Below are 25,569 nucleotides of genomic sequence, written 5' to 3'. Positions count from 1 at the left end.
TAGGCATAAACCAACCCCCACAGAGGCAATCCCAACATGCCTAAAACAATCCCCAATGCTAATCCATCCAAACTTCTTATCACTAAAATATTCCCAAATTAGCACAACAAATTGCTTCAAGGTTCATGAAATTATGATTGTCATTTAAATGGCCATTAGCAAAAAACTCTGGATTGAAATGTGTATTTTAATTCAGCCAATAGTTCTCTTGAATCGGCAAGTGAAATGATTTATGGTAACTAGTTACCCTCAGGGAGGGAGAAATATAATTCAGTTCTGCGGCTGACAGGTGACCTCTGTCTGCGAACACAGAACTTTTCTTAATGCATATCTAGCAGGTATACATAACAGACCAACCCTGAGTAATTGCCAAAACTACCTGGAACATTAATACCTGCCCTCCAATTCAGCACCTACATAACACTATTCTCTCTCCAAAGTACTGTATACATAGTTACTCATACATAGCTGACCCTGTTAGGGAGGTCATTAAAGGCCATCCCAATTTGCAGGTGGGAGAGGGAGAGAGAGTGACTCACTGAAGGCCACACAGAGAGCTAGTGGCACAGCCAAGATGAGGAAGGAGGTGTTCTTGGCTCCAAATCCTCCATTCAGCCCACCAGACCACAATACCCTGGAGAATACCAGTATGACTGAACCTTTCTGTTTTGCAAGAGCCTATTTGGCTTCATTTCTTTTTCTTTCTTTCTTTCTTTTTTGCCTACAAGGTAAAAAGCCTATAAAAATGAGGGGTGAAAATAAGAGGATTTTTAAAATTTAGGATTATTCTCTAGTACATATATAATTCTATCTAAGCTTAAGTACAAGATTTCTTTGTCATTGAATTTTGTATGTAAGGTCTACTGAGTGAGCAACACACAGTCCTGTGCACTGCGGTAAAATGTACAAGTGAGATATTGGGGCAAGGCAGAAGTTGGGAGCCATGGGTTTGTTTAGCATAAATAAACAAATGGAAATTCCCATGCTCAACTGGAAGCATAGGACAGCAGCCATGGAAACAGAGAGCACTCCATATAGCAATATGTAAGCACAAAGGCTGAATAGTGGCTGCAAAACCAGTGGTGGCCATTGCGCAGCTGCCAGCAATTGCCCGCCTTCCACTCCCTGAGATGGAATCTGCAGGGCCTTAACTCCCCCGGTTCTCCTGTTCTGGGGAAAAGTGGCTGGCCATGTTATGTTCCCTTCCTTCCTGGGCCGTAGGGTGTCGCTGCCCCAGTTCTCCTGCCCGCGTCCTGACTCTCCTGTGCTGGGGAGAAGCAGCCTTCTATATCAGTGGCTGTTCAGGCTCCTGGTGTGGGCCATCGGCAGCCCATGGGGATAGTTGCAACTGTGGGCCAGTGGCTGAGTGCAGCAGACAAAACGGCCAGGGGTGGCACCTCACTTTGTGGTGACAGTGGACACTTCTGGACCCTCTTCTGTGGCCCGCAGTGGGGTCCCTGCACAAGCCACAAGACAAGCACATTAGGCGGTCGGCAGGAGCAGTGGGGACAGAGCACAAGGCAGTGCTCACCCCCTCTCATACTTCAGCTGGCTCTGAGACCAGTGGCACGCCACGGGCCACAGATGTTGATAGCGACCCCTTGCCCACTCCATCTGGGGAGATGTGGGGGAGAGAAGCTTTCTCTTGTGCCTGGCCATCCTTACAGCAGCCCATGAGGCTTGCAAGAGAGATTGGTCACTGGGGCAGGGTTAAGGCGCAGTGTGGGATATTGGTGCCCCCTTCTCTCTCTTTCTCTTCTCCTGGCCATTGGACACATTCAGCATCTCTTCCCAACGAACCCAATTTGGCATTCCCCCCATCCTCCCGGAAACATATGCCTTGCATTTATAGCTCTCTGCTAAGGGCAAGGAGTTCTGGATGGCACCATTCCTGGTTGCGGTTACTGTAAGGAATTGGGGAAGGAGGCCTAGGGGGACTTGCTAGATGTGTGTTGACTTCCATGGTGACAGTAATGGGATATCTGGTTAATACAGCAGTGTCTGCCCAATTAGAGTAGCATGTTTCTAAGTGCAGTAAATAAATCTCCCAAGATATATATTGCACAAAAGATAAATTTGCATTTATTCAAGTGGTTTTCAGTTCCCATTCAGGTTGCAGTCAAAGGAAGAGGACGAAGCCTGATCTGAAGAGTACTTTTCCTATAACAAATGCCTGCTTACCCAGCATCATGGGGGTGGGAGTAAGTGGGTATTTTATCTATGGGAGAGACCTGAAGAGACATGGGTTTCTGTGGCAAGCTGGTCTCATGAGTGTTTATGAGTCTCTTCTTTTCCAAGGGAATAGATTCTAGCTGCTTGGGGGCAGGGGGTGGTTGTACATTTAGTTTTTAATGTTTCATCCTCTTGCCCCATCAAGCACAGTATGTGAAGGGAGCTCAGTCATCTCCAGGTACAGCCTGAACTAGAGCTTTCCTTGCAAACCGTATGGGGCCAGAGCTCATCTCATCCAGACTGAGGGACACTGCTCTTTCTTGGTAAAGCATTATTTAATTCCAGCGAATTAGGGTATACATGGGCTGATTAAAAGGTGCCTGCAAGGTGTGTATATCTGCTACATACTGAGCTCTTCAGTTTGAATGCCTAACATACAATATGACAGTTTAATTAAGTGTCTCTGGACACAAAAGCCATTATAATGCATGTATAAGATTCAATGAAACGAAGGTTTCATTGAATCTTATACATGCATTATATGGACTTTAAAAGTAAAGGTAGTCCCCTGTGCAAGCACTGGTTGTTTCTGACTCTGGGGTGACGTCACATCATGACGTTTTCACGGCAGACTTTTTACGGGGTGGTTTGCCATTGGCTTCACCAATCATATAATGTACCCCTTTTTGATTACCTTGTTTGAAGCATGCTGTGTTAAACATCTGGTGGGAGCTCGGAAGGGGTTGGAGCTATGTGCCTGGGGTGAGGACCAGCAGCTGCCATTGGGAGCGCCATGAGCAACTGAGCTCCAGCAGCAACCTACAGAAGCATGCTACAACAGGCCAGGTTTGACAAACTGGAAGAACCATCAGGCCTTCTACAGTGCCCTGTTATAGGTGCCTGGGGTTAGAAGGGGTCTATGTGCTCACTGACCTAGTTGGCGCACTAAGCATTAGAATCAGAGGACAGCATCTGCCTTTGCCCCCATCCCTTTACAGCTCTCCAATCTCATCAGGCAGTCGCAGCCATCAGGATAGCTCTGCACTCAGCATTCATCCCATGGTGTGGTGCCACTATAGTCTGCTGCTGGGTGACCATGTGACATGGCCTACTGAAGTCCCCTTCATGCTTCCCTCAGCAGTAAGGTGGCCACAGGTAGCAATGTGCAGAAGGGGGGTCCTCTGCAGAAAAGCAGACCATACATGTTTTGGCCCCTTAAGGCCTTCCCCAGGGCCAGGGTCAATATTTCTGTTATAAAACACCACACATCCAGAAGTATATATATAGGAAAAGATTTTCTTGCAACTCGGGTGGTGCTTTCTCATATGTTGTACAATTACTGAAAGTTTACTGCAGGCCATAGATATTCTCTCATAGGAACCACACATGCTCACTAAATGGTTCTGCACTGGTATCAAATATACAATATGTGTGGATGGGTGTCACTTCGATTGAAAGTAGCAATCAGGAGTGAGTGCATCCAACTTCTGGCAAAGCTAATCCCCCCACCCCGCACTTGAAATCACTATTGAGACTCACTGTTTTATACTTGGTTGCTGTTTTCCACAGGTCACTCTCATGCTCAGGTGGCAGGGGAGACCACTTAGTGGTGACCACCCTGGTGGAATTCCAGATACCTGCTCTTCCATGGGCTTCCCACCCCTAGCTAGAGGCTCATTGACTAGCAGAAGGATCAGTTGATGCTGGATCCATAGGCTCATGAATGCTACTTACAGCTGTAACTAATGCAAGTTGTGACCATTTTATTTTACATTTATTCTGAATGTTATGTGTTTGGGTTTTAATGGGACAAGGGACAGTGGATAGGGTCCCTAACTTCACTGCACCTCCCACCACCAAATAGATGCTGGGGCTGCAATTCTTTCAAAAAAGTGGATGGAAGTGTTCAGCATTTTTTTATGCTTACCATTTGTCAGACTTCTGTTTCATTCTCTCCACCCCCACCCCCTGCACCCCAGCAGCAGATCAAACAAGTGTCTTGTTAAGTGGCACATCTGTTAATATCATCAGCCTGGCCTTTCTAGGGGAGACATTAAAATGCTTTCAATCCTAGGGAAACAGACTGTGCTTGACAAAGAAAGAAAGGCTCCTTCTTCTGTCACCAAAAATACAGTGCCCCAGATCCCAAGTGAGGAATTTTTTTTTAACATGGAGTATTTGAAAACGATTACATACTTACTGCTTCAACAGCTTTCAATCCAGTCTTTATATTATTAACTTCCTTCTCCAGCTCCACCAAGCTAAAAGGAGACAAGACATGGCAGTTAAAACAAAACGGGCAGTGTTACATGTGGATACAGGAATTGCTAAAGCAAAAAAATTCCCTGGTCCATCGTCTGGTATCCTCCCTCCGGCACCAGCTCCAAACCAGATGCACAGAGGTGGGAGGAAGAGTCCACTCTTCTTTGAACTGGATTTTAATAGGTTTAAGACCAACTTCTCTCACTGCTTAGAGAGACATTAAAGATCTCATCCAATTTAGAATAGGCCTAAGTATTTTAGCCACAGGCCATCTGTAAAAGGAAAGCAAGATGCCAAACTTATAAACACTGGATGCTTTAATAAGTTGTGCTAGCCACATGGCCAGTCTTACATAAGTGCCTAACCCATATGCAAAAAACTCACTACCAGAATATCTATAACAATCAGATTAGATTCCTCCTCCTCCCCACATGCACCCTATTCCATTCTTCTCCCTCAAACATGCTAACAATTTATAAGTTGACTACAGTTTACCCTTTTGATGATTTCTAAAGAAACTTATCTTTCAAGAAGTCTTATCAATGGTCATCTTCAAGGCTCTTCCCATTAAATTCTCCCTTCTGCTGCACAAGCAATTACTCATGTTATGGTTTTAAAGTATCAATTTCTTCTCATGGATTATACATTTGCTTTTTTAAAAGGGGGGAAGAATGAAAAATGATTCCTTTGAGGCCAGATTTTACATCAGAAACCCAAATTTCACACATGTGCAGCCAACCCACTTATGTGTAGAATAAACCTAGCCTTGGCAGTTAAAACAGCTAATCACAACAAGCCAGTCAACACCTGTTGAGTAAGCCAAACCTGCCCAATCAGTTGAATAAAGAGTTATTACAGAAGCCCTGACCTGGATAGCCCAGGCAAACCCAATCCTGTCAGATCTCAGAAGCTAAACAGGGTCAACTGCGGTTAGTACTTGGATGAGAGATTTCCTTGAAATACCCAGTCAGGAGGACAGGCCAATCTCTCTGAATATCCTTTAGGCCCCCACCAGAGGTCAACATGACTTCCAGGTGGCGACACATACAAATATTTTTTGTATTTTTTTCTCCCTCCAAAAAAATTATTGTGGATCAGTACAGTTATCCGAAGAAGTGAGCAGTGACTTGCAAAAGCTCACACCCTACAACAAATGTTGTTATTCTTTAAGGTGCTATTGAACTCTTACTCTTTTCTATGGTTACAAGATTAATGAAGAATGATAAATGTCTGTTAGCTTTCATCCACCAGTATACCAATCAAGAGTCCATGTCACATGAGAGTCACATGACAGCCAGTTAATTCCTTGATGTGTTTATTAACAAAGACTAGGTAAGACACAGCCCAAAGTTCAAAGGGACAGGTTGTCATGTGGCTCTCATGTGATACTGCAGAGTCTGTAAAACCTTCCTTTTTAAAAGATATAATTGGGGTGGGCATGAGTTGTGCAGTGGACGTTTTTAGAGCAGATCTGCTACTTTCGGACTGGAGGTGATAAAGTTTTTTACTAACCAGAATGGCATTTAGTAGAATGTTCAGTTCTAGTCCATTATTTATTTATTTTTCACTTTTCATGAACTGCCTTGAGCACAAGAAAGGTAGGGTACAGATCCCTAAATAAAAAAAAAAAACACGCAGACACAAACATACTTACTTGACTTTCGCTGCTTCTGGAAGATGTTGCAGTTCTGACTGTATGTCCAGAATATCTATGTAGTTCTTCTCAAAGATCATAATTAAGTAGTGCAGAAGTGTAATGTTCCTATGGGCAAAGAGAGGCAAAACCAGACAGAAACCAAAAGCAGGGAGGGGGTTAGTTGCCATCAGATACAAAGAGTTTGTGAAATCAGGCTCAACCAGCCAGAGTTTCAGATGTATGTATCAGCATTTATGTCTATCATATAAAAGCAGTGGATAACAAATAATAATTTCGGCATTTATGTTTATCGTATAAAAGAAGAGTGGATAACAAGTAAGAAGAGTCCATATAGCACCAAGTTCTTTTTGAAAGGTCTCATGCTTGTCACATCCCTACATGATTCAAAAGAGCACAATGGGCACAAAACTGATCCACGTCTTATCCCTCAATTCCTCACCCCAACAATATTCCCCATGTAAAAAAGAATGTGATTTTCAAACCTACTTATCTATGCTAGATTTGGTGTCAGCTATTTTGTTCAGGCTGGAGACTTTAAAGCCAAATGCATTTCCTCTTTGGCCCTTGTTCATGTAATTGCCAAAGGCTAAAACAACCTCTAGAAGATGCTTTAGGCGCTTGCTACGGATAAGCTCTTTGGAGGCCAGAAGAATTGCTGAAAGAGAGACACAGGAATCTGTAGATTAGCATACATAACAATCTATAGGGAAAACATTTAACACATCAGGTGGCAAAAAAAGAATACCTCTAACAAATTAATGTTATTCAGTTTTATTGCACTGTTTGATATATGTATTATTTTAGCCTTTAAAAAAATGTTCTCTAATTCTATAGACCTCGTCTCAATGAGAAACACAGACCATACATGAAGTAAGTAAGTAAATATATAAATAACTATGATTTTCTGAAACCAGGATTCGACTTGCAAATGATCCACTCAAATACTGGTTTGCCTTTGTCCCTTTCAGGTATGTCTGTGGCCAGGGAACACACAAGGGTGGTGCTGAGGAGCAAGCATGAATTTGGCAGCAAATGGGCTTAGCAGGCAAACATTCAACTTCTATGACCCTCATAAGTGAGACTCCAGTCTGTTCCATTTGCTATCTTCAAAATCAAGCAGTAACCAACAGTTTTGAGGATACAGATTAGCTGTGGTGATGGAATTTCATTTCCTTGCCTTACAGGCATTTTTGGACCTGTGCATTAGATAAAACTGTGCAAAAAATTTACAGTACATGCACAAAATAATTTTGATAACACTTTCTGGCCCATGTCCTACCAGCAAAAACACTGGCATAAGTAAAAACTCAATGGCAGTGGGGAAGAAAGCCTCTCTCCCCTACTTGTCTTCTGCCTTGCCTACACAGACTTAGGCGAACACCTGGCAGTAAAACTTTTCATCATTTTATCCTCATAGCAACCCTGCGAGATAGGTGACTGGCCCAAGGTCACCCTGAAGCTTCAGGGCAAAGCATGGACTGAGCCCAAGACTTTGAGATCATAGTCCAATGTGCTGACCACTGAATCATATGATTGCGTTGACCACAGTAAATTTAATTAAACCATGGGTTGGCGTGATTTCTGAACTGAGCCCCAATCAGGGATGCCCTAAATACACATCAAAATGCAAGGTGCAAAAGTGCTACCAAAGGACTATTGCATAATATAGGGAGGAATGGTTCCTATAGAAAGTACTGCCAGAGAAGCCTTGGACTTCTTCCCTTCAGTCCAGGCTTTAAGTTAGCCAGGAAATTTCCTAGCATTTGCTGCCAAATGAGGTAGAGCTGTCCAGGATGCTGCTCTAGCTACCAAGAGAGAATGGACTTGGATTACTCATCTAGTAATATAAAACTCTTTGTTTAATGATCTATTTTGCCAAATATGCCTCTTGACAGACTATCAATAATAAGACGTTCTATAGGAAGACCCTGGAGTTACCTTCCACTTTTGGCTTGGCTTCTGCAAGCCTCTCTGGAAACTTCTTCTTAAAGAACAAGGCTTGAAGTCGTTGCTGGTAGTGATCAATTCTGAAGAAGAAAGAGGAATCAGAAGACTTGGATTATCTCACAATGAGAACCTAAAAAGGCAGAACAACTACAAACTCCAACTGGCCTTATATTACTATAAAGGTTGCTCAATGATCCAGTGATTAGAATCAGATAGACTGTAGTGGCTTGGTTATAATTTTCTTTTCTTTTTTTTTGGGGGGGGGGGGGGAGAATAGATGTTTTAAGCAAATATAAGAAACTTTACTAGCAACTTTCATTTGGACACAAGGACTCACTGCAGTATATTGCAATACATTGTAGCCACTGCTTAACAAATCAGGTTGAAGTTAAATCATACTTTGCAGGTAACTCACTGAACAGCTGGCCAAGTCATATTTTTTTTTTATTTGTAGTATAAATTTTATTTAATTAAAAGGAATCACGATTCATGGTATTAATTCATAATGACCATTACAACATGTTCAAAGAGAAAATGGAAGATTCTGAACAAAATTCCATTTTATATGTAATACTGTGCTTTTATGTTGTTTTTGTGTTTCATAACCTGTCATGCAGATCAGTTACAGAAAGAGACAGTAGGGTATAAATGTTTTTAATGTCATTTAAAAAACAAAACAAGAAAACCCTGTTCTCTGTCTTTCTTACAGGCACACATACCTGCTCATTTCATAAAGGAAACGGTCTGCCCGAGCCATGCGGTCAATTTCATGCTTATGTTCTTCGAGAAGGTCAATATCACTCTTCTCTGGAACAAACTTCAGTAGCTAGAACCACAAGTGCAAACAAAACAAACAAAGCCCAGCATGAGGGAACCAACCAGAGAAGGGAGGATGCAAGCAAGAATTGCTGTTGCAAGAAAGGACTGCTCCAAATTCCCCATATGAGAACAGTTGCAAAGAATGCAGCTGTAGTTACAAGAGTGCCCTTTCTGAAACATCTGGTTGCTCTTCTGTCTTCACCCTCCTCTCTATGACTTCATTAAGTAGTATAGGCAGCACAGTACTGCAGAAGTCTGTACAGAGGTCTGATCCTGCATTCCAAGCACACTAGCTGAAAGACAGGAAAATGGCCAAAAGGGAGAGAGGGTGAAAGCAGGATGTCCCACAATGAGAAGTGAAGAACAGGGACTTGCCTGAAGTCAGCTAGTAAGTTTGTGGCCAAGTCAAATTATCAACTGAGGCTGTCACTTAGTTACATACTATCCGACTCTATTGCAGAACACCATGCAATAACCAGCTTAAAATAAAGGTGAGAGTGCTTCCTTTGTTCCTTAAATTTAACGTCTTTTTGCGCATAGTCTTTCTCCTTCTTGGTTTATCAATCTCAGGTCTTATCCTTCTTCAAAAGACAAAAATAATGTAATACCTTTTAATAGCATCAAATAAAGTATTACAAAATAGTGTGTGGGTGTTCAAGTTCAGTGCTTGGATAACAATATTGGCCTTATCATACAGTGTATGGCTTAGAGGCTGAACAGTCGCAGAGGGATTCCATGGCAAATAACTGAATTTCCTGTTGTGAATATGCCTAGCTAGAAAAATTCCATTGCTACATCATTACATTCCAAAGCTATATTCACACTTACCATAAGGCACAGACCATTCCTTCAAAGACATCTATGTTGCAGCTAATGAATAAGGTGCTATGAGTGAAAAAAGAGGAGAATGTGTTCCTTTGCAGCCAACATTTTTAAGAGTCCTTGAAAGTGACTCACCTGCTCAAGCATATCTTTAGCCAGATCTTCTTCTTCATCCATTTTCAAGATTGCCTGTCGGATTTCTTCATTAGATAATTTCAACCTGAATATTAATGGTGATCCATTACTTGGATTGCACAAATTCAATCAACATTTCATTGGGGGAAAATAGATTCCTGGAAACAAATCCCATTACAAGGTTTACGAAGAATATTTCTCTATCATACAATTATTGATAGTTAATACACATAGTCCTTCCAATACATGGCTGAAACATGAATAGTGATGTATAAACATATTTATTGTAGATTACCTTGTCGTGAATGGTGTGTCATACAGAAAAGTTTTCATACAACTGTATTTTGAAACATCCATTATGCTGCCCATTACATACGTGAACTGGGCTAGCATAGTCACTCAGTTTGTTATTACAGTCATTGACCAGAACATGTAAGTCATTTAGAACAACCTTAAAAGTACCTTATAAAAAGTCCCACAAAGCGTCTACATATTAAGATTTGATGACCTGGGGGTTATAACAGTAAAAAAGAATATAAAAGATTATTATTTAACCCTTTAAACCTTTTTAAAAAGTCACTTTAAAATTTCTTAAAAGATTTACAGTTTGGCCTATTTGTCTGGCTTTTTACGTTCTTTATGTGAACTGGGCTAGCATAAGGAAATATCTATTAGAGCAAGTAAGAATTCTTAATGATTTTTTTTTTCAAAACCTATAAACTGTTGTATAGTAAACAGAAGGGAGGAGGCTACTAATGAAACAGCTACCAAGAAACTAATAGAATATCAGATGTTCTGGCATCTTTTGGATGCGATCATGAATTTTTGAACATTTTGAATGTTTCAAGTTAGGCTGCTTCAGTGGACTCCATGGCTGCCTTTGAAGACTGTCTAGAAGTTTGAACAGGACCAATGTGTGACAGTTAGGGTGCTCACATATATAGGTTACAAGGATCACATTTTCTCCTGTTTTAAAGATCTTGACTAATTGCCAGTATCATTTTTTAAATACCAGCTATTACCTCTAAAGTCACAGGGACCAGAATTCTCAAATGGCCACTTCCTCCTGCATGAATCTGTCCACCAGTTATTACCATTGTCAGAAGTCCTGCTGTGTGTCAGAGGCAAAGTTGGTGAACATGAGAGAGAGAACTGTTTTTGTTCAGGGCACCAAAGTTTTGGAACTCTCTCCAGCTTCCATCATGCTGAACTTACAATCTTTTGAGGTCTAGCAAAGAAAATGTTATCCCCTGAGGTTTTAGCATATTATTGCAATATTTGGTTAGTGTTCCCCCCCCTTCATGCAGGAGGAAGTGGCCATTTGAGAATTCTGGTCCCTGTGGCTTTAGAGGTAATAGCTGGTATTTAAAAATCTTTTAAATAGTGTTCCCCCCACTTGCTTTGAAGAGCCAGTTTGGTGTAGTGGTTAAGTGTGCGGACTCTTATCTGGGAGAACCGGGTTTGATTCCCCACTCCTCCACTTGCACCTGCTAGCATGGCCTTGGGTCAGCCATAGCTCTGGCAGAGGTTGTCCTTGAAAGGGCAGCTGCTGTGAGAGCCCTCTCCAGCCCCACCCACCTCACAGGGTGTCTGTTGTGGGGGAGGAAGGTAAAGGAGATTGTGAGCCGCTCTGAGACTCTTCGGAGTGGAAGGCGGGATATAAATCCAATATCATCTTCTTCTTCTTCTTCCTAGTGCAGAGTTTTTAGTGTAGTTTTATTATTTCAGTTTTTGAGTTATTATTTGCCTCTGTTTTACATGTTTTTACCTACTGCTGCTTTAATAGTTTTAGCTGATTATTTTAAAAATATTAATAGCCCAAACCCAAAACAAAAACTATTAAATGTTTAAGCAGTGGCTGTTCTTATATATTTATTATTCTACTGAATTATCATGAGTAACCTCTAACATTATATACAAAGAGGCAGGATATAAATATTTCAAATCAATCAAATAGCATTTAATTTTTACACACACAGGAAACAGTAATAACATCTGAGAAACTTCACATGTTGTAATGCTGTCTGACATAATTGGCATCTGGAAATTAAAGTATGAAATTATATGTTACAACCAGTTTCTTAAAGCTCTACTCCTTCCAGATATTAAAAAAATATAAAGATACATTTGTATGCTCAGTCAATCAACGCTAAGTGCAGTTCTAGTTTGAGGGCCCAGGGACAAGTTAAAGCTCTAGAACAAGGGCATTTGCTTGTGCTTGAGCAATGACTCAAGAATCATGCACTGAAGCCAAGAGTATGGCTGTCAGAAGACTTTGCTACTATTCTAATTTTGCCATTTCTCTTTGTCCAAATATTTCATACTGAATGGATAATGGTTGCTGCTTCAATGTGGAAAAAAACAGCATATCCTTCCAAATGGCATTAGATTTAGTAAACACTTGAGAACTTTTTCAATTTCTATCTCTGGTAATCAGTTCTGTGACTCCATCAGGTTTCCAGCATCACTTTGTTTGGCACTTTTGCAACTAGTTGGTTAACTAGAAAAATGGTTTACTACAGTGAAAAGATAAGCAGCAGTCCAAGAAATCAAAATTTGAGGAAATGTGCATAGCAACTGCTTTAGGAAACACCTGGTTTGGGTGCCTTGTCCTCTTCTCAGAGGGAATCACACTGCAAGCCTACAGGGGTCTACAAAGGGACTGCAGTATGCCTCCAAAATCACAGAGATCCAGCTACATTTTTCCAGAACTGTCTATACCAGTTTACCACACAGTCACAGTCCATAGCAATAACCCAGTAACAGCAAGACATTGGATGAATAACCAGGCCAAAGGACTATTAATCAAGTGTTATCCTATTCTCATTTTTTCAAAACTCCTTACCAACTGTGCAGTGGACCTCAAAACAGCCAACAGTAACAAAAAGCAGATGTGTGACTTTTAAAACAAAAACAGGTGACTGGAATGAACAAAAACCTAAAACAAATCCCTAAAATCTTTCCACTCAGGCTGAAGGAAGATGACTACTGGTGTGTGTGTTTGGCTTTAACACTGATGCCACATTTAAAATATGACTGTGACCAGAAGAGGAACGAAATAATTTATCTCTCATTTGTGGGGTATGCATCATCAATGATTTCCCTGCTAATCATGTAAGAACTACATATAATTTTGTCTTAACTGACAAACTCAGAGCTGTATACTTAAACTGACAAACCCCAGGCTGTATATTTAATTCAAACACCATCTCTGGTTCACATTTCTTTTCATGAAAAGCATGGAGTACAAAAACAGTTAGACATTTCTGCTGCTGACAAAGGTAGAAGGCAGAGAGTAGGCCTGCTTCTTGCACTCATCTTTTTACTAAAACATGCCCCCTCTGAGCATTTTTAGGAGATGCAACATGCCCTCTTGAAATATGTTACTCTTTTTTCACTATTCCTCTAGTGCCAATTTTGAGCACTTCTTTGTCCTCAGAACACGATTGTAATCAATCAGGGATTATGTACTGAGTGTAGTGATGTCACAATGCTATACTGTTGATTCTATTTAGCTATGTTACAAAATGATGAAGCCATTTCAGAGTAAGAGTATTTTTTCTGGGTTAAAAGCCTTTACAAGAGGGTTTCCTATTGCTGCTGAGTCTGACTAGGTCTAAAATAGCACAGTCCCTTATCTGCATTTTGTGAGCCCTTTGTGAAGAGACACCAAGCCCGCAGAGAGAAGCAGGAGCTACAGTACTGTATTATCTTCCCAGGTTCATCATCACACCAACTACCCACTGGTTCCCCCCGGTTTGGGACAACTATGAAAAAAATGCAGCTCAGGCTTCAGCCGCTGTATCACCTGCATGATTTGTTGAGTTCTTAGGTTCTCTGGCTCACTTGCTTATTCTGCAGTCTTTCTGTACATCTGCTTCCCCCATCCAGCCTCAGATTCTTGCAAGATCTGTAACAGCATTTGCCACTGACCTTTGGACTCATTCAGATGGGATGCATAACTCCAGCACTGTGTACTTATGGGTATCTCAATCATTCATTTTCTTTTGTTCACTGGAACACTCTCTGAGGGAGTTGTTTGTTTGTTTTTACTTTCAATTGCAGTGGCACAGGGTTTTTTTAATTATTGTTATTTCTAGCCTTAGCCTGATATGTTCCTGAAAAATCACACATTAAAATATTCCCTTCCTCTATTCCATCACAACTCATGCTGGAGTGAGGAAAGTCAAATGTCTGGGTAATCTTCATGCCACAATGAAGCTGCACGATTATAAAATGGTTTCAAACATGATACTTATGCTGGTCCCCTCCCTTGATCCCCTCAAGACATATAAATGATCCCTATTGACTCTGCAGACTCATTAATCACTAATCTTCTTAGGACACCTCAACTGATTTAACACCAGCAGACATCAAGTGACTTATTGTTTGGCCATCTCAGAGATAGAGAGAGAGAGCCTCTGGCTTATTCCAAACATGACAAGGAGACATACTGTATTTTTGGCATAAATCTTGTTTCAACTCTCTAATTTTCCTCTTTAAGGATGGCAACTGGTTTGGCTTAAGCTAACACCCCAAGTTTAGGCCAGAAAAGACTCGCCTTCATCAACCATATATCCTCAGAAAGAAAGAAAGAAAAAACACTGTGCTATGAAACTTCATATTTCCAGTTTTGCTCATGTTTCATGGAAAAGGTCCTGTCACAAATGCTTTTAGGACGACTGATTCAAGAGTTACCTCCATTTTCAACACCATCAGAAAAGAGAACTTTGTTGCTTTTAAATCCACATAATAGGAAAAAATATTATTTAAAATTGAAATCAATATATTTGCCTTACTATCACAAAGCCAAATAATCAGAGTCAATAGCACTAAAACCAGGCAAAATTTTGATACACATAGCCTTTTACCAACATACCGCAATGAGCCTTGATTTTTATCCACAAATGTCAGAGAGGTGGTAGAATGGGCAACCTCATACAGACATTTTTCAAAGTATTCCTACACTAATAACTACCTGCAGGCATAAAACTAGCGCAGTGCACAAAAGTCTAGGCCAGAACTTTTTTTTTAAAACTTCCTATTAAAGTGTTACATAGGGGAGCATCAAATTGTTATACCTTGTCTAAAGTGGTCCAGACTGTATTCTACCATGTCCTTCTGTTGCATATAAGAAGATAAGAGATGTTGGATCAGGTCAATGGCACATCCAGTCCATCACTCTGTGTCACACAGTGGCCAAAAAAACCCCAAGTGCCATCAAGAGGTCCACCAGTGAGGCCAGAAGCCCTTCCACTGTCCCCCCCACCCCAAGCACAAGAATACAGAGCATCACTGCCCCAGACAGGGAGTTCCAACAATAAGCTGTGGCTAATAGCCACTGATGGACCTCTGCTCCATATGCTTATCACTACAACTGTCAGGGAGTCTGCTGGTTGCCTTTTATCGTAGTTCCATTGAGAGCATTTTATCTTATTGCCTCTGCGTGTGGTTTGGGAGCTGCACGGAAGCAGAGAGAAGGGTGCTCCAAAGAGTGACGAGAAGAGCACAAAAGATTTGTGGATATTCTCTCCCCTCATTGGTGGATCTGTATAATATGGGATGTAAAAGGAAGATACAAATGATCCTAAGGGACCCTTCACATCTGGGCCATTTGCTATTTGAGATCTTACCGTCAGGTAGACGATATAGAGTGTTGAAGGCTAGGACAAACAGATTTAAGGACAGTTTCTATCCAAGTGCTGTGGTTAGGTTAAATGCAGGGTTATGAAGGATTATCTGTTTTAGATGTATTTAAATGGTTTAAATGGTTTTAGATGTATTTTAAATGGTTTATGAATATGTGTGTTTGATGTGTTGGTATGTTTGTGGAAGAGCACCTCATTTCGTTGCTCTCTTTTTGTTGAGAACAATGACAATAAATTTATCTATCTATCTATCTATCTATCTATCTATCTATCTATCTATCTATCTATCTATCTATCTATCTATCTATCTATCTATCTATCTATCTATCTATCTATTCCATTCCTCTCTTGAAACTGTCTATGCTTGTAGCCGCCGCCACCTCCTGTGGCAGTGAATTCCACATGTTAATCATCCTTCGGGTGAAGAAGTACTTGCTTTTATCAGTTCTAACCCGACTGCTCAGCAATTTCATTGAATGCCCACAAATTCTCATACTGTGAGAAAAGGAGAAAAGTAATTCTTTCTCCGCCTTCTCTATCCCATGCATAATCTTGTAAACCTCTATCATGTCAACCTGCAGTCGATGTTTCTCTAAGCTAAAGAGCCCCAAGCGTTTTAACTTTTCTTCATAGGGAAAGTGTTCCAAACCTTTAATCATTCTAGTTGCCCTTTTCTGCACTTTTTCCAATGCTCTAATAACATTTTTGAGGTGCGGTGACCAGAATTGTACACAGTACTCCAAATGAGACCGCACCATTGATTTATACAGGGGCTGATTTGATACTGGCCAATTTGTTTTCAATTCCCTTCCTAATAATTCCCAGCATTGTGTTGGCCTTTTTTATTGCAACCGCACACTGTCTTGACATTTTCAGTGAGTTATCTATCATGACCTCAAGATCTCTCTTGGTCAGTGTCTCTGCCAGTTTACACCCCATCAACTTGTATTTATAGCTAGGATTTTTGGCCCCAATGTGCATTATTTTGCACTTGGCCACACTGAATCTCATCTGCCATGTTGACGCCCACTCACCCAGCCTTGACAGATCCCTTTGGAGTGCCTCACAATCCTCTCTGGTTTTCACCACCCTGAACAATTTAGTGTCATCTGCAAACTTGGCCACTTCACTGCTTACTCCCAACTCCAAATCATTAATGAACAAGTTATTCCCAACTCTAAATCATTAATGAACAACGGATTTAGGGGTAGAGGGTGGGAATGCATACATGAAGTTGTTAAGGTCAAAAGTGTTCCCTGCACAATTAGGGATGTTTTTTTTGTGGGGGGGGGCGGACCAAAGAGCATTCCCTGGCTCACAAAGAGGAAGGCCTGGTGTAGTGGTTAAGTGAGCAGGCTCTTATCTGGGTTTGATTTCCCACTCCTTCACATGCACCTGCTGATGTGACCTTGAGTCAGTCACAAGTTCTTACAGAGTTGTTCCTCTCAATAATAGTTTCTGTTAGAGCTCTCTCAGTTCCACCTATCTCACATTGTGTCTGTTGTGGGGAGGGGAAGGGAAAAAAGATTGTAAGCTGCTCTGAGACTCCTTTGGGTAGTGAAGGACAGGGTATAAATCCAATCTCTTCTTCTTGCAGAGAAATACTGTGAAATCATCAGAGCCCCCCTCCTCACTACATGTATGCTGGACCATAGCTTTAACTTCCAGGATGAACACTGTTTTCATAAACTGTTCAGTCTCTTTCATAATGTTCAACAAGGGACCATCACAAAGCCACATTTGCCTCAAAAGAAACAATTATGTGGCTGATATGTACAAGTACAAGGAAAAATATGGTGCAACCTTTACTTCAGCCAAGATAGGAGACTGTATGCCTGAATGATCCCTCAGATTGGGGGGGAGGGGAGGTAACAGGACTGAGATAAGATTTATAACTTGGCCTGGAATGACACCCTTCTGTGTAGGGATTCTGGCAAAGGATCAGGGCCTTTCTTTCAAGTACTGTAAAGGGACATACTGATTTTCTCCTACATTTCAAGAAAGAAGCAGTCCTCAAAATATCAGGAAAGCAAAACAGGCAATCTGGCAAAAAAAAGCACATGCCCTGATTACAAGACAACCTGTTCATTTGGCGACCTTTGTAATAAAAATAGCTTAGAGCTGAATCCTGGTTATATAGCTAAAAACAAATTTTCAAGTGATTGTCGATTTTCTTTTCTACCATTTCCATACACCTTGTCTTCACACCTGAAAGTCTTTTCTTTGCAATCTTAGAAGTCAGTTTCTTCCTTTGCAATAGCCATGCATAATATAAGGATAAATACCAGTTTGCTTACTGGAAGGTTTGGCAGCACAATCTCCTGTTCCCAAGACCACTTAAGACTGCAAAGGAAAGCTGAGCAGAGGGCTGCAAACCACCAGCTAATGCATTCTTAAAATTCCCAATTTGATATAGCTCAGTTCATCTCACAGAGAAGAGCAAGCTCGTAGCCAGAATTTGACAGATTGCAGAAAGGGGACCGTAGTGTCCGATGGGCAAATGTTATATGAGTCATATAGTTATTCAAAAGATACCTTCACTATCTCCCAGTGTTAAAAATGTCTTTATTTCATCTGATTTATGAATGACTAAGCATAGGATCAGAGAGCAGAATATGGGGGTTGAGAGAAAGGAAAAATTGTCACTGGGCCTTCATATCTCACCACTGCTCCTTTGGCTCTGTGCCTGCAAGAGCTATTTGATGGGAAAAAATATATTGAAAACCCATGGATTTTACTACAAATGTTACAACAATAATAGCAAGAACTAGGTAGTCATAAAGCCTTATCACACACAATGTTCCCTCTAAGCTGCAGAGTCTTGTGAGCAAAAATTCTACTTTGTGAGCTACTGGCATTAAAGTTGTGAGTTACTGCAGAAATTATTGTGCTCTGGGGTTATTCAAACTGAGCTAAGACAAAAATGTGTGAGCTGGAGGCTAAAAATCTGTGAGCTAGCTCACACTAACTTAGCTTAGAGGGAACACTGATCACACAATAGATTCACGGGGGTAGGTAAAGTTAGCTTAGTACCCTTCCTACAGGAAGACACAGGTGCACTGCTAGGGGTAGGAGGGAAATAATTAACACTGGCAGGTTTTGTGTGTGTGTTTTCAATTGTTTATGTATATTCTTATATTTGCATACATGTCACTAAGAGGAATACTTCCTTAAGCTGTGTTCATAAAATGAGGATTAAACCATCATTAGCCAGAATTTTCCTTTGATCTGCAAATGCTCCCCTTTCATTTTCTTGGCTCCTATGAACCAAGTGTCAGAAGACAATTAGATAGATAGATAAATAGAGAAGGGGGGAAAGAAAGGCTGAAAGAGAATTCAACTCTCACATGTGAAAATGCTCACAGAATGCTTGGAGCAGTGTTTTAAAAGGAACAGAGAAACAATGCTTGTGGAAGTACGGGAAAGTCCTTTTTGAGGGGAAAAGAAACCCAGCTGGTGATAATGGTAATGGTAATAGTTTTAAAAACACAATTCAGAAAAGAAAATTAAACATTTCTTAAAATGGTATAGGTTTGGTGCAAACAACATGCACTAGTAACCTCTAATATTTAAGTCAGGGATGGGTTACTGCCCTAGATATTCACTGATGTCCAGGAGCACATAGAGCCAAGCCCCAGCCTCAGGGCCTACTTGTCTCAGACCCTTCATCTTAAATGGGAATTCATAGAATCAAAGAGTTGGAAAGGACTTCTAGGGTCATTTAGTCCAACCCCCTGCACAAAGCAGAAAATTCACAAATACCTCCTCCTTCAATCGACTGTTTCCTCCCTCACTGCTGCCAGGTTGCTGGAGGAAGCAATAGGTACTGGTGCTACTGAGCTAAGTGACCCTTGCTGTACTGGCTGCCCAGCCTGGAATGCTCCAGGGCAGGGCCGGATCTACATGTTTTTTGAGGAGGAGCAAAATAAAAAAAATGTTGCTCCTTTTTGGGCCATTCTATCTTATGGTCCCATAGAACACAATGGACTCCATACCCAATTTGGTGCCCCCTCTCCTGGGGCAAGCACCCCCCTCTGCCCCTCCCTAGATCCGGCCCTGCTCCAGGGCCTTGCACACTCCTGCTGTCTCGCCACCACATGCAGTATACCAGGGGTGGCCAATGGTAGCTCTCCAGATTTCTTTTTGCCTACAACTCCCATCAGCCCCAGCCATCGGCCATGCTGTCTGGGGCTGATGGGAGTTTATAGGCAAAAAACATCTGGAGAGCTACCATTGGCCACCCCTGCAGTATACAATTCCAAGCAGCAGTGGATATAGAGTGGTTAAAGGCAGGAGATGTTTCGGGGTTTTTTCCTGCAACTTTAGGCAATTTAAAAAGCCTTTTTTGTGAATGAATCGAAAAACAAAAATATATACTATGATCTATTGCTTGACAAAGAAATTAGCATGCAGGCTACTTTCATTCAGTGGAACACTAAGGGTGGGATATACACATTTACAATTTTACAATAAAAAAGAATTCATTTTTACTTCTACATCAACTCATTGGTGTACCCACCCTGGCCACGAATCTATCAAGGTAAGGCAATATTCAAATCCTGTCTTCCATTCCCACCACAAAAAACTTTTCCACTCTCTGGCTAGACTATAGAAATGTTCTGAGTCCTGGGTCAAAGTTGATCCCTTAAGTGCCAATTGAAAAAAAAAATCTATTGAATTGTGGAGCAAAGTAAGGAAGTTCAAAGTAAGTCTGGGAAATTCAGAACTTCCCAGACTATTACAGACTCAAATGGGAATTAAAATTACATATTATTTCAGGCAGATATTATTGCATCAGACTCACTTTGTTTGAAGACCTGAAGTCTGTAGATGATGCACAATCCATTATCCTTCCTCTTGGTCATCTCATGCCAGGACCAGTCATTTTTGCCTCATTTTTAATTTCAGCTTGTCTAGTTTTGCCTTTGGTCCTCTGGCTCACATTGTGTGTGTGTCTCTCTCTGCTACATAGCACAAGCCTAAGTAGGTTTGTGATATATAGAGAATAAAGCTGAATGCACAGACTGCTGTTAGAGATTTAAGACAGGATAGTTCCATATGGTATGCTCGATTTAACCAGACAGTTTATTGCACACTGAACTTGAAATAAAGTCAACCCCCCCCCCCCCCAAGTTTTCAATGAAGAAGAAAAAGAAAGAAAGAAACCATCTTCCAGTAGCCAGCCCGCTTGTAATCCATCATTCGCCAATCAGTGCATCTCATATATACTATGTTGGCTCTTATTTATTTGACGTGATTTGTAGACTGCCCTCCCCTGTACACAGGGCTCAAGGCAGTGAACAACATTTCAGTAATCACATTTACAAAGCAGAATTTAAAATAGAAATTCTCAACTCTTATTCTTGGGAAAATGGTCTGACAGCCCGGATTCTCAAAAAATGAGTAGAGAAAGGCTCAATAGAGTATGGCAGGCTCAACACTGAGCAGAATAGTGTGGTTTGCTTCAGATTATGAAATTTAAAAGGACTCTACACTGGACCAAAAAACCTAGTTAACAACAGTAACTCCATTTTACACTAGCTGGGATCCAACAGGCACTCTATCCCACTAGCTAGGATCCAAAGCACTATGTCACTAAGGTCCCATGCCCAGAGGGACTTTGGACTTGTATATCTTAAATAGCACTCGATGCCAAAGGAAGTTTCAAAAGCAGTTTGTGATGTGACATGAGAGGTTGCTATTTAAGGAAAATCAATTTGAAGAATCCCATTTGGTATGAACAAGTTTTTAGGTGTAGCTTTTGGAATTCCAACATTAAATGTCAAGAGGCTGTGTGATCTGCCCCAACAATTTTGTACACCTCTTTATTGCATGCTGGGATGGCATCAAGATATCATCTCATCTTACTCTTCCTTTCCCATAATCTTAGTTTCCTCCTCCATTCCCAAATTTCTTCTCATGACCTACCTCCTGCAAACAATTTCCTAACACAACCTCATCTGCTCTCAGACTTCCCCTCCCAGTCCCATTTCTGTGTTGTAATACTGCCTATTATTCATTCCACCTGAACTATAGGCTATCTTGGAGTAAACACAGAAATATCTTCTGAACAGATATAGCAGATCCCTGGTATCAAAAGTGATACTATCATTATTGATAGTGAAAAAACCAGATCTGAGAGGTAAGCATACTTCCAGATACTGGATGAGGTAACTATATTCCTGTCACCTACAAAAGAGGGGCTTTTGTGTCAAAGCAGCTGTTTCTCTTTTAAAAGTAGTGTTATTAGAAATCACAGCTGAATTACTGGCTTCTCTTGCTGTTATACTGATATCTGATGATAACATACTGATTTTAGTGTGCAATGGAGAGAGTAGGGGGCTTGATGACCAAATACATGGATAATTGATATGGAGAGAAGCTGGTTCCTACACCTTTTATTTAAAAAGTAAGAATGTGTACATATTGAACTGATTTGCAAAACTACACTGACCCAAGTCAATGCCTTAGGCCAAGTCTCAGCTTCATTCTTTCCCAATCCCCTGATACTGCCAAAATAGCAGATTTCTATCCAGAGATGTGCAGTATTTTTTATCTGAAAGTGATATGTGATACATTCTAAAGGTAGCTTATATTACTTAAGCAAAGCAAAACAGAATGTAATCAATGTCAATTAAGTTCTGTTTGGTTTTGCTTAAATAATATAAGTCTTTGGAAACATCATGTACACTGGGTCCACTAGAGGAAAGGTAGGGTAACCATGAGCAAAATAAGCACAGCTGATCACCACAGTTTATGCAAGCATGCAACAATTGCCTACCTGTTCATGGGTGTGGGAGGGAATACCACACACAATAGACTCCCAAACCTTTTTCAGTCTGCCAGCACCTTTGGAATTCTAACATAAGGTGGTCAGTATAACCACTAAATGGCTGCTGGAGGAGACCCAGCCAACTCCAAATTGGCTGCCACAGGAGGCAGAGCCAACCACAAAATGTCAGAAACTGAGGTCATGCATAATTCTAACATCTCAGTATTTTAATCTCTAACAGGATACCTTTTAAAATAAATGTATTGGTTAAAAATATTGCAATACATAGCATGCGATACATAGCTAAAAACTGAAAAGTTATGCAGTGAAGATCCTTGTATGGTGGTAGCAGCTGCTGTGGAAGTAACAGTATTTTGATTATGTTCAGTCAATCAGATCTCGAAAGGCCAATCAGGCTTGTTGGGGAAAAGCCCTGCCTGGCCCCACTCACTTCCTGAAAATTTTTCGGCAAACACTAGGAAAGGTGTTGGCTGGTGCAACTGTGGAAAAAACTGGGAAAACTTACAGGCTAGTAATGAGCAAATGTCAATCAATTCAGAACTAGTGTGGTTATTACAGGTTTTCTTGCCAAGCATTTGAAAAAAATGTGACTGTTTTCTAGATCTCCCTCTTGATTTGCTATGCTGGCACTTGCACCTATGGGCTGAATCCTATGACTCTCTTCCACTATTTCTGCCTTCAACAGAGAAAGACTTCCTGCAATGAAAAATGCCTTTTTCTAAAGCAGGAAATCTTCCTTTGATGGAAACAAGCCTTTTTTTTATTGTTGGAAGTCTTCCTCTGTTGGTAAAAGGGAGCTGAGTACTGAGCTCATTCCTTTTGGAAGTTCAACAAAGCCCCCTTCTAAAACAAAATATTTGAGAACAAGAGAGAATTTTAGCTCTAAATGTGGCTCAACAACCAAATCAGATACTTGCAATAATCACACTGAGAGAACTAACTAAAGTAGATAAGACAGTCACCAAACAAAACGTGGGTTGGATGGTGTGGTCACATAATTTCTAACTATTTATATGGTATCATTATTAAAGAAAGTCTGGCTTTGTACTTCACAGTCACACATCAGCTAGAGCTTCACCAATAATAAGCAGCGTAACCTACTTTTGTGCACATTCCTACGAAGTATCTGGTTTTGACCATCTGGTTTACTGACTGGCAACTGCACATACACAGAACTTTATTTTATGTTATGATCTAGTGAAGAGACTCTGAGGCAAAATGCTGCTCAAACTGTAACACAATTGTGCATTACAATCTCATCAAATGTGTATTCTAAGCCAAGTAAATTACAAAGTTTGGTAACACTGTGGAAATATCTTGGGATCTAAGGAAACTGCGATGGAACACAAGTGGCTCCAAATTATGAGCATATGCCATGGGAGGAGTCCTTTGCAACATCACCTCAGTAGCATCAAAAAAGCAATATGGCCATTTTAAAAATCTCTTTACAACACAAGGTTTTAGCTTGAAGTTACTAGCTATTTAACAAAGAGTAACCACTAAGATATTTTATAGATTTCATTTTTTCCGTTGCGCCAAGAGTGAGTAGGCTTAACTACCTGTGGTCCTCTTTTTTAAAAAAAATGCTATTTAAGTGTGGCCCTCTTTTTTAAAATTCTATTTAAGTTGCACAAGTTTCTGTCTCCCCCTCCCCCCACATACTTGTAAGGAAATGCTAGAAGGAAACTGACAATACATAAACATTTCTAGATGTTAATATTAACAATCTGACCAATCATATTGAATGCTTGCAGAAAGGCAATTTATAAATGTGAACATAATCACAGAAATAATTGATACAAGCAGACGTATGCACACATACAGATGCTGAAGACGGTGTGCATGTGTGAAACAATTTCACAGTATGCTTGAGCAGAAGTACTTGCTTGAGAACTAAGTAACATGCAGTGATGCATTACTTTTCAACTCCTTGAAAAGGCACAACTTGAGAAACAAAAAGGGCAGCTCTGGAAGAAAGCTATAGACTTATCTCAGCATTGATACAGCCCAGCAAATAATCCACCCTGGTCAATGCCTTCTCACACAGCCTTGTTAAAGAAAATGCAGAGATGGTTACTTCCCACTCCAGCTAGCTTTTAGCTTCTTCAACCCTATGAAATATGAGCCCTGCATGACCCTTTCTAAGACAGTGTTAGTAAAACAAAAACATTTTAAGTAGTTGAGGGGAACCCCTCTGTAGAACCATTTCCTTTAAAGGACAGCACAGTTTAGTGTAAACAAAGAGTAAGTAAGCTACAAGGATATATGCAAAGTTACAGTCAATTGAAAACAGCTGCTAGAACAGATGAGGGGGCAACTTGAAAGCACGGCCTGATATTCAGAGTTAGAAGTAACTATTCACTTACACACATTTGCATTTTCACGGAGCCCCCCCTCCCCCCCCCCCCCCGCAGATGTCATCTTTCCCATGGCCATAGCTGTCACATGTCAATGAATAACAGAAAGAGAAAAGGAATCAGCAAAGAGAGCCAAGGAAGTCAAGGAGGTGAGCAATTAAGTCATCATACAATTTTGTTGCCTACCTCTCAGGTCTCTTCAGTGTGTAAATCCCTGATCTTATGGATAAGACCACCCTGGCTCCAAGCCCTGAGCCATCACATGAGTACATTCATATTCTAACATATTCAGACTTCCCTTGTTGAAATATGGACTAAGCCAATGAGATGCACAAGGTGTCAAAAAAGAACTCCCACATGAGACTACATGGAGACACTATCTTTCTTTGGCTGCATATCCCCATAAGGATGCACTCAAAATTGATTCCTGGCTGCTTGGAAATAAGATAAATATTGGCAACAGAGGAGGAGTCCCTGCACCAAAATGAGAAAGCTTTCTCTCTTATGGATGAAACTACACAGGACCACATGAAGAACTTAAGGCTAATCACTCAACCAATAGTATCTTGAGGTCGGAAAAGAATGAGTTGAGAGTAGCTGGGATAATGAAAGGACCAACTTTATTTTGATCAAAGGTGGAAAATGCAGGGCACACAAGCCAAAACCCCATTCTCAACCTAATTGCAGTGTGGGTTTGTAACTGTTGGGATGAAGAACAGTCAGGCCTCCTCAGTTTGTGAATCCCTGATCTTATGGATAAGGCCACCCTGGCTCCAAGCCCTGAGCCATCACATGAGTACAGTCATATTCCTCCTCGCTAAGTCTCCTTTAGTGCTCAGGGGAGATGTGCCACATTCTCTCCCTCTAGCCACAAGGTCTATGAGTCAGGTATAATAGCATCCCTCGAGGGTTCCTGTCGCAGGTCCATGAACGCATAGGGGATCAAGTCTTCTAGCC

The 25,569-nt window shown here is 40.9% G+C and overlaps 1 protein-coding gene across 1 annotated transcript in view; it reads right to left on the bottom strand.

The window, feature by feature from the left end:
* The window catches only part of DAAM2 (dishevelled associated activator of morphogenesis 2), a 349,542-nt gene that overhangs the window by 33,685 nt on the left and 290,288 nt on the right, over positions 1–25,569 (bottom strand). Inside the window, exons 18-23 of the mRNA XM_060245049.1 lie at positions 9,815–9,899; positions 8,758–8,864; positions 8,030–8,118; positions 6,578–6,746; positions 6,089–6,196; positions 4,373–4,433 (exon numbers count right to left, since the gene is read on the bottom strand). Coding sequence (XP_060101032.1) covers positions 4,373–4,433; positions 6,089–6,196; positions 6,578–6,746; positions 8,030–8,118; positions 8,758–8,864; positions 9,815–9,899 — 619 coding nt within the window. The remainder of the gene's footprint in view (positions 1–4,372; positions 4,434–6,088; positions 6,197–6,577; positions 6,747–8,029; positions 8,119–8,757; positions 8,865–9,814; positions 9,900–25,569) is intronic.

Source organism: Heteronotia binoei, chromosome 1 (assembly GCF_032191835.1).
Source record: "Heteronotia binoei isolate CCM8104 ecotype False Entrance Well chromosome 1, APGP_CSIRO_Hbin_v1, whole genome shotgun sequence".
NCBI classification, from domain to species: Eukaryota; Metazoa; Chordata; class Lepidosauria; order Squamata; family Gekkonidae; genus Heteronotia; species Heteronotia binoei.
This window is presented reverse-complemented; position numbering and strand designations above follow the sequence as displayed.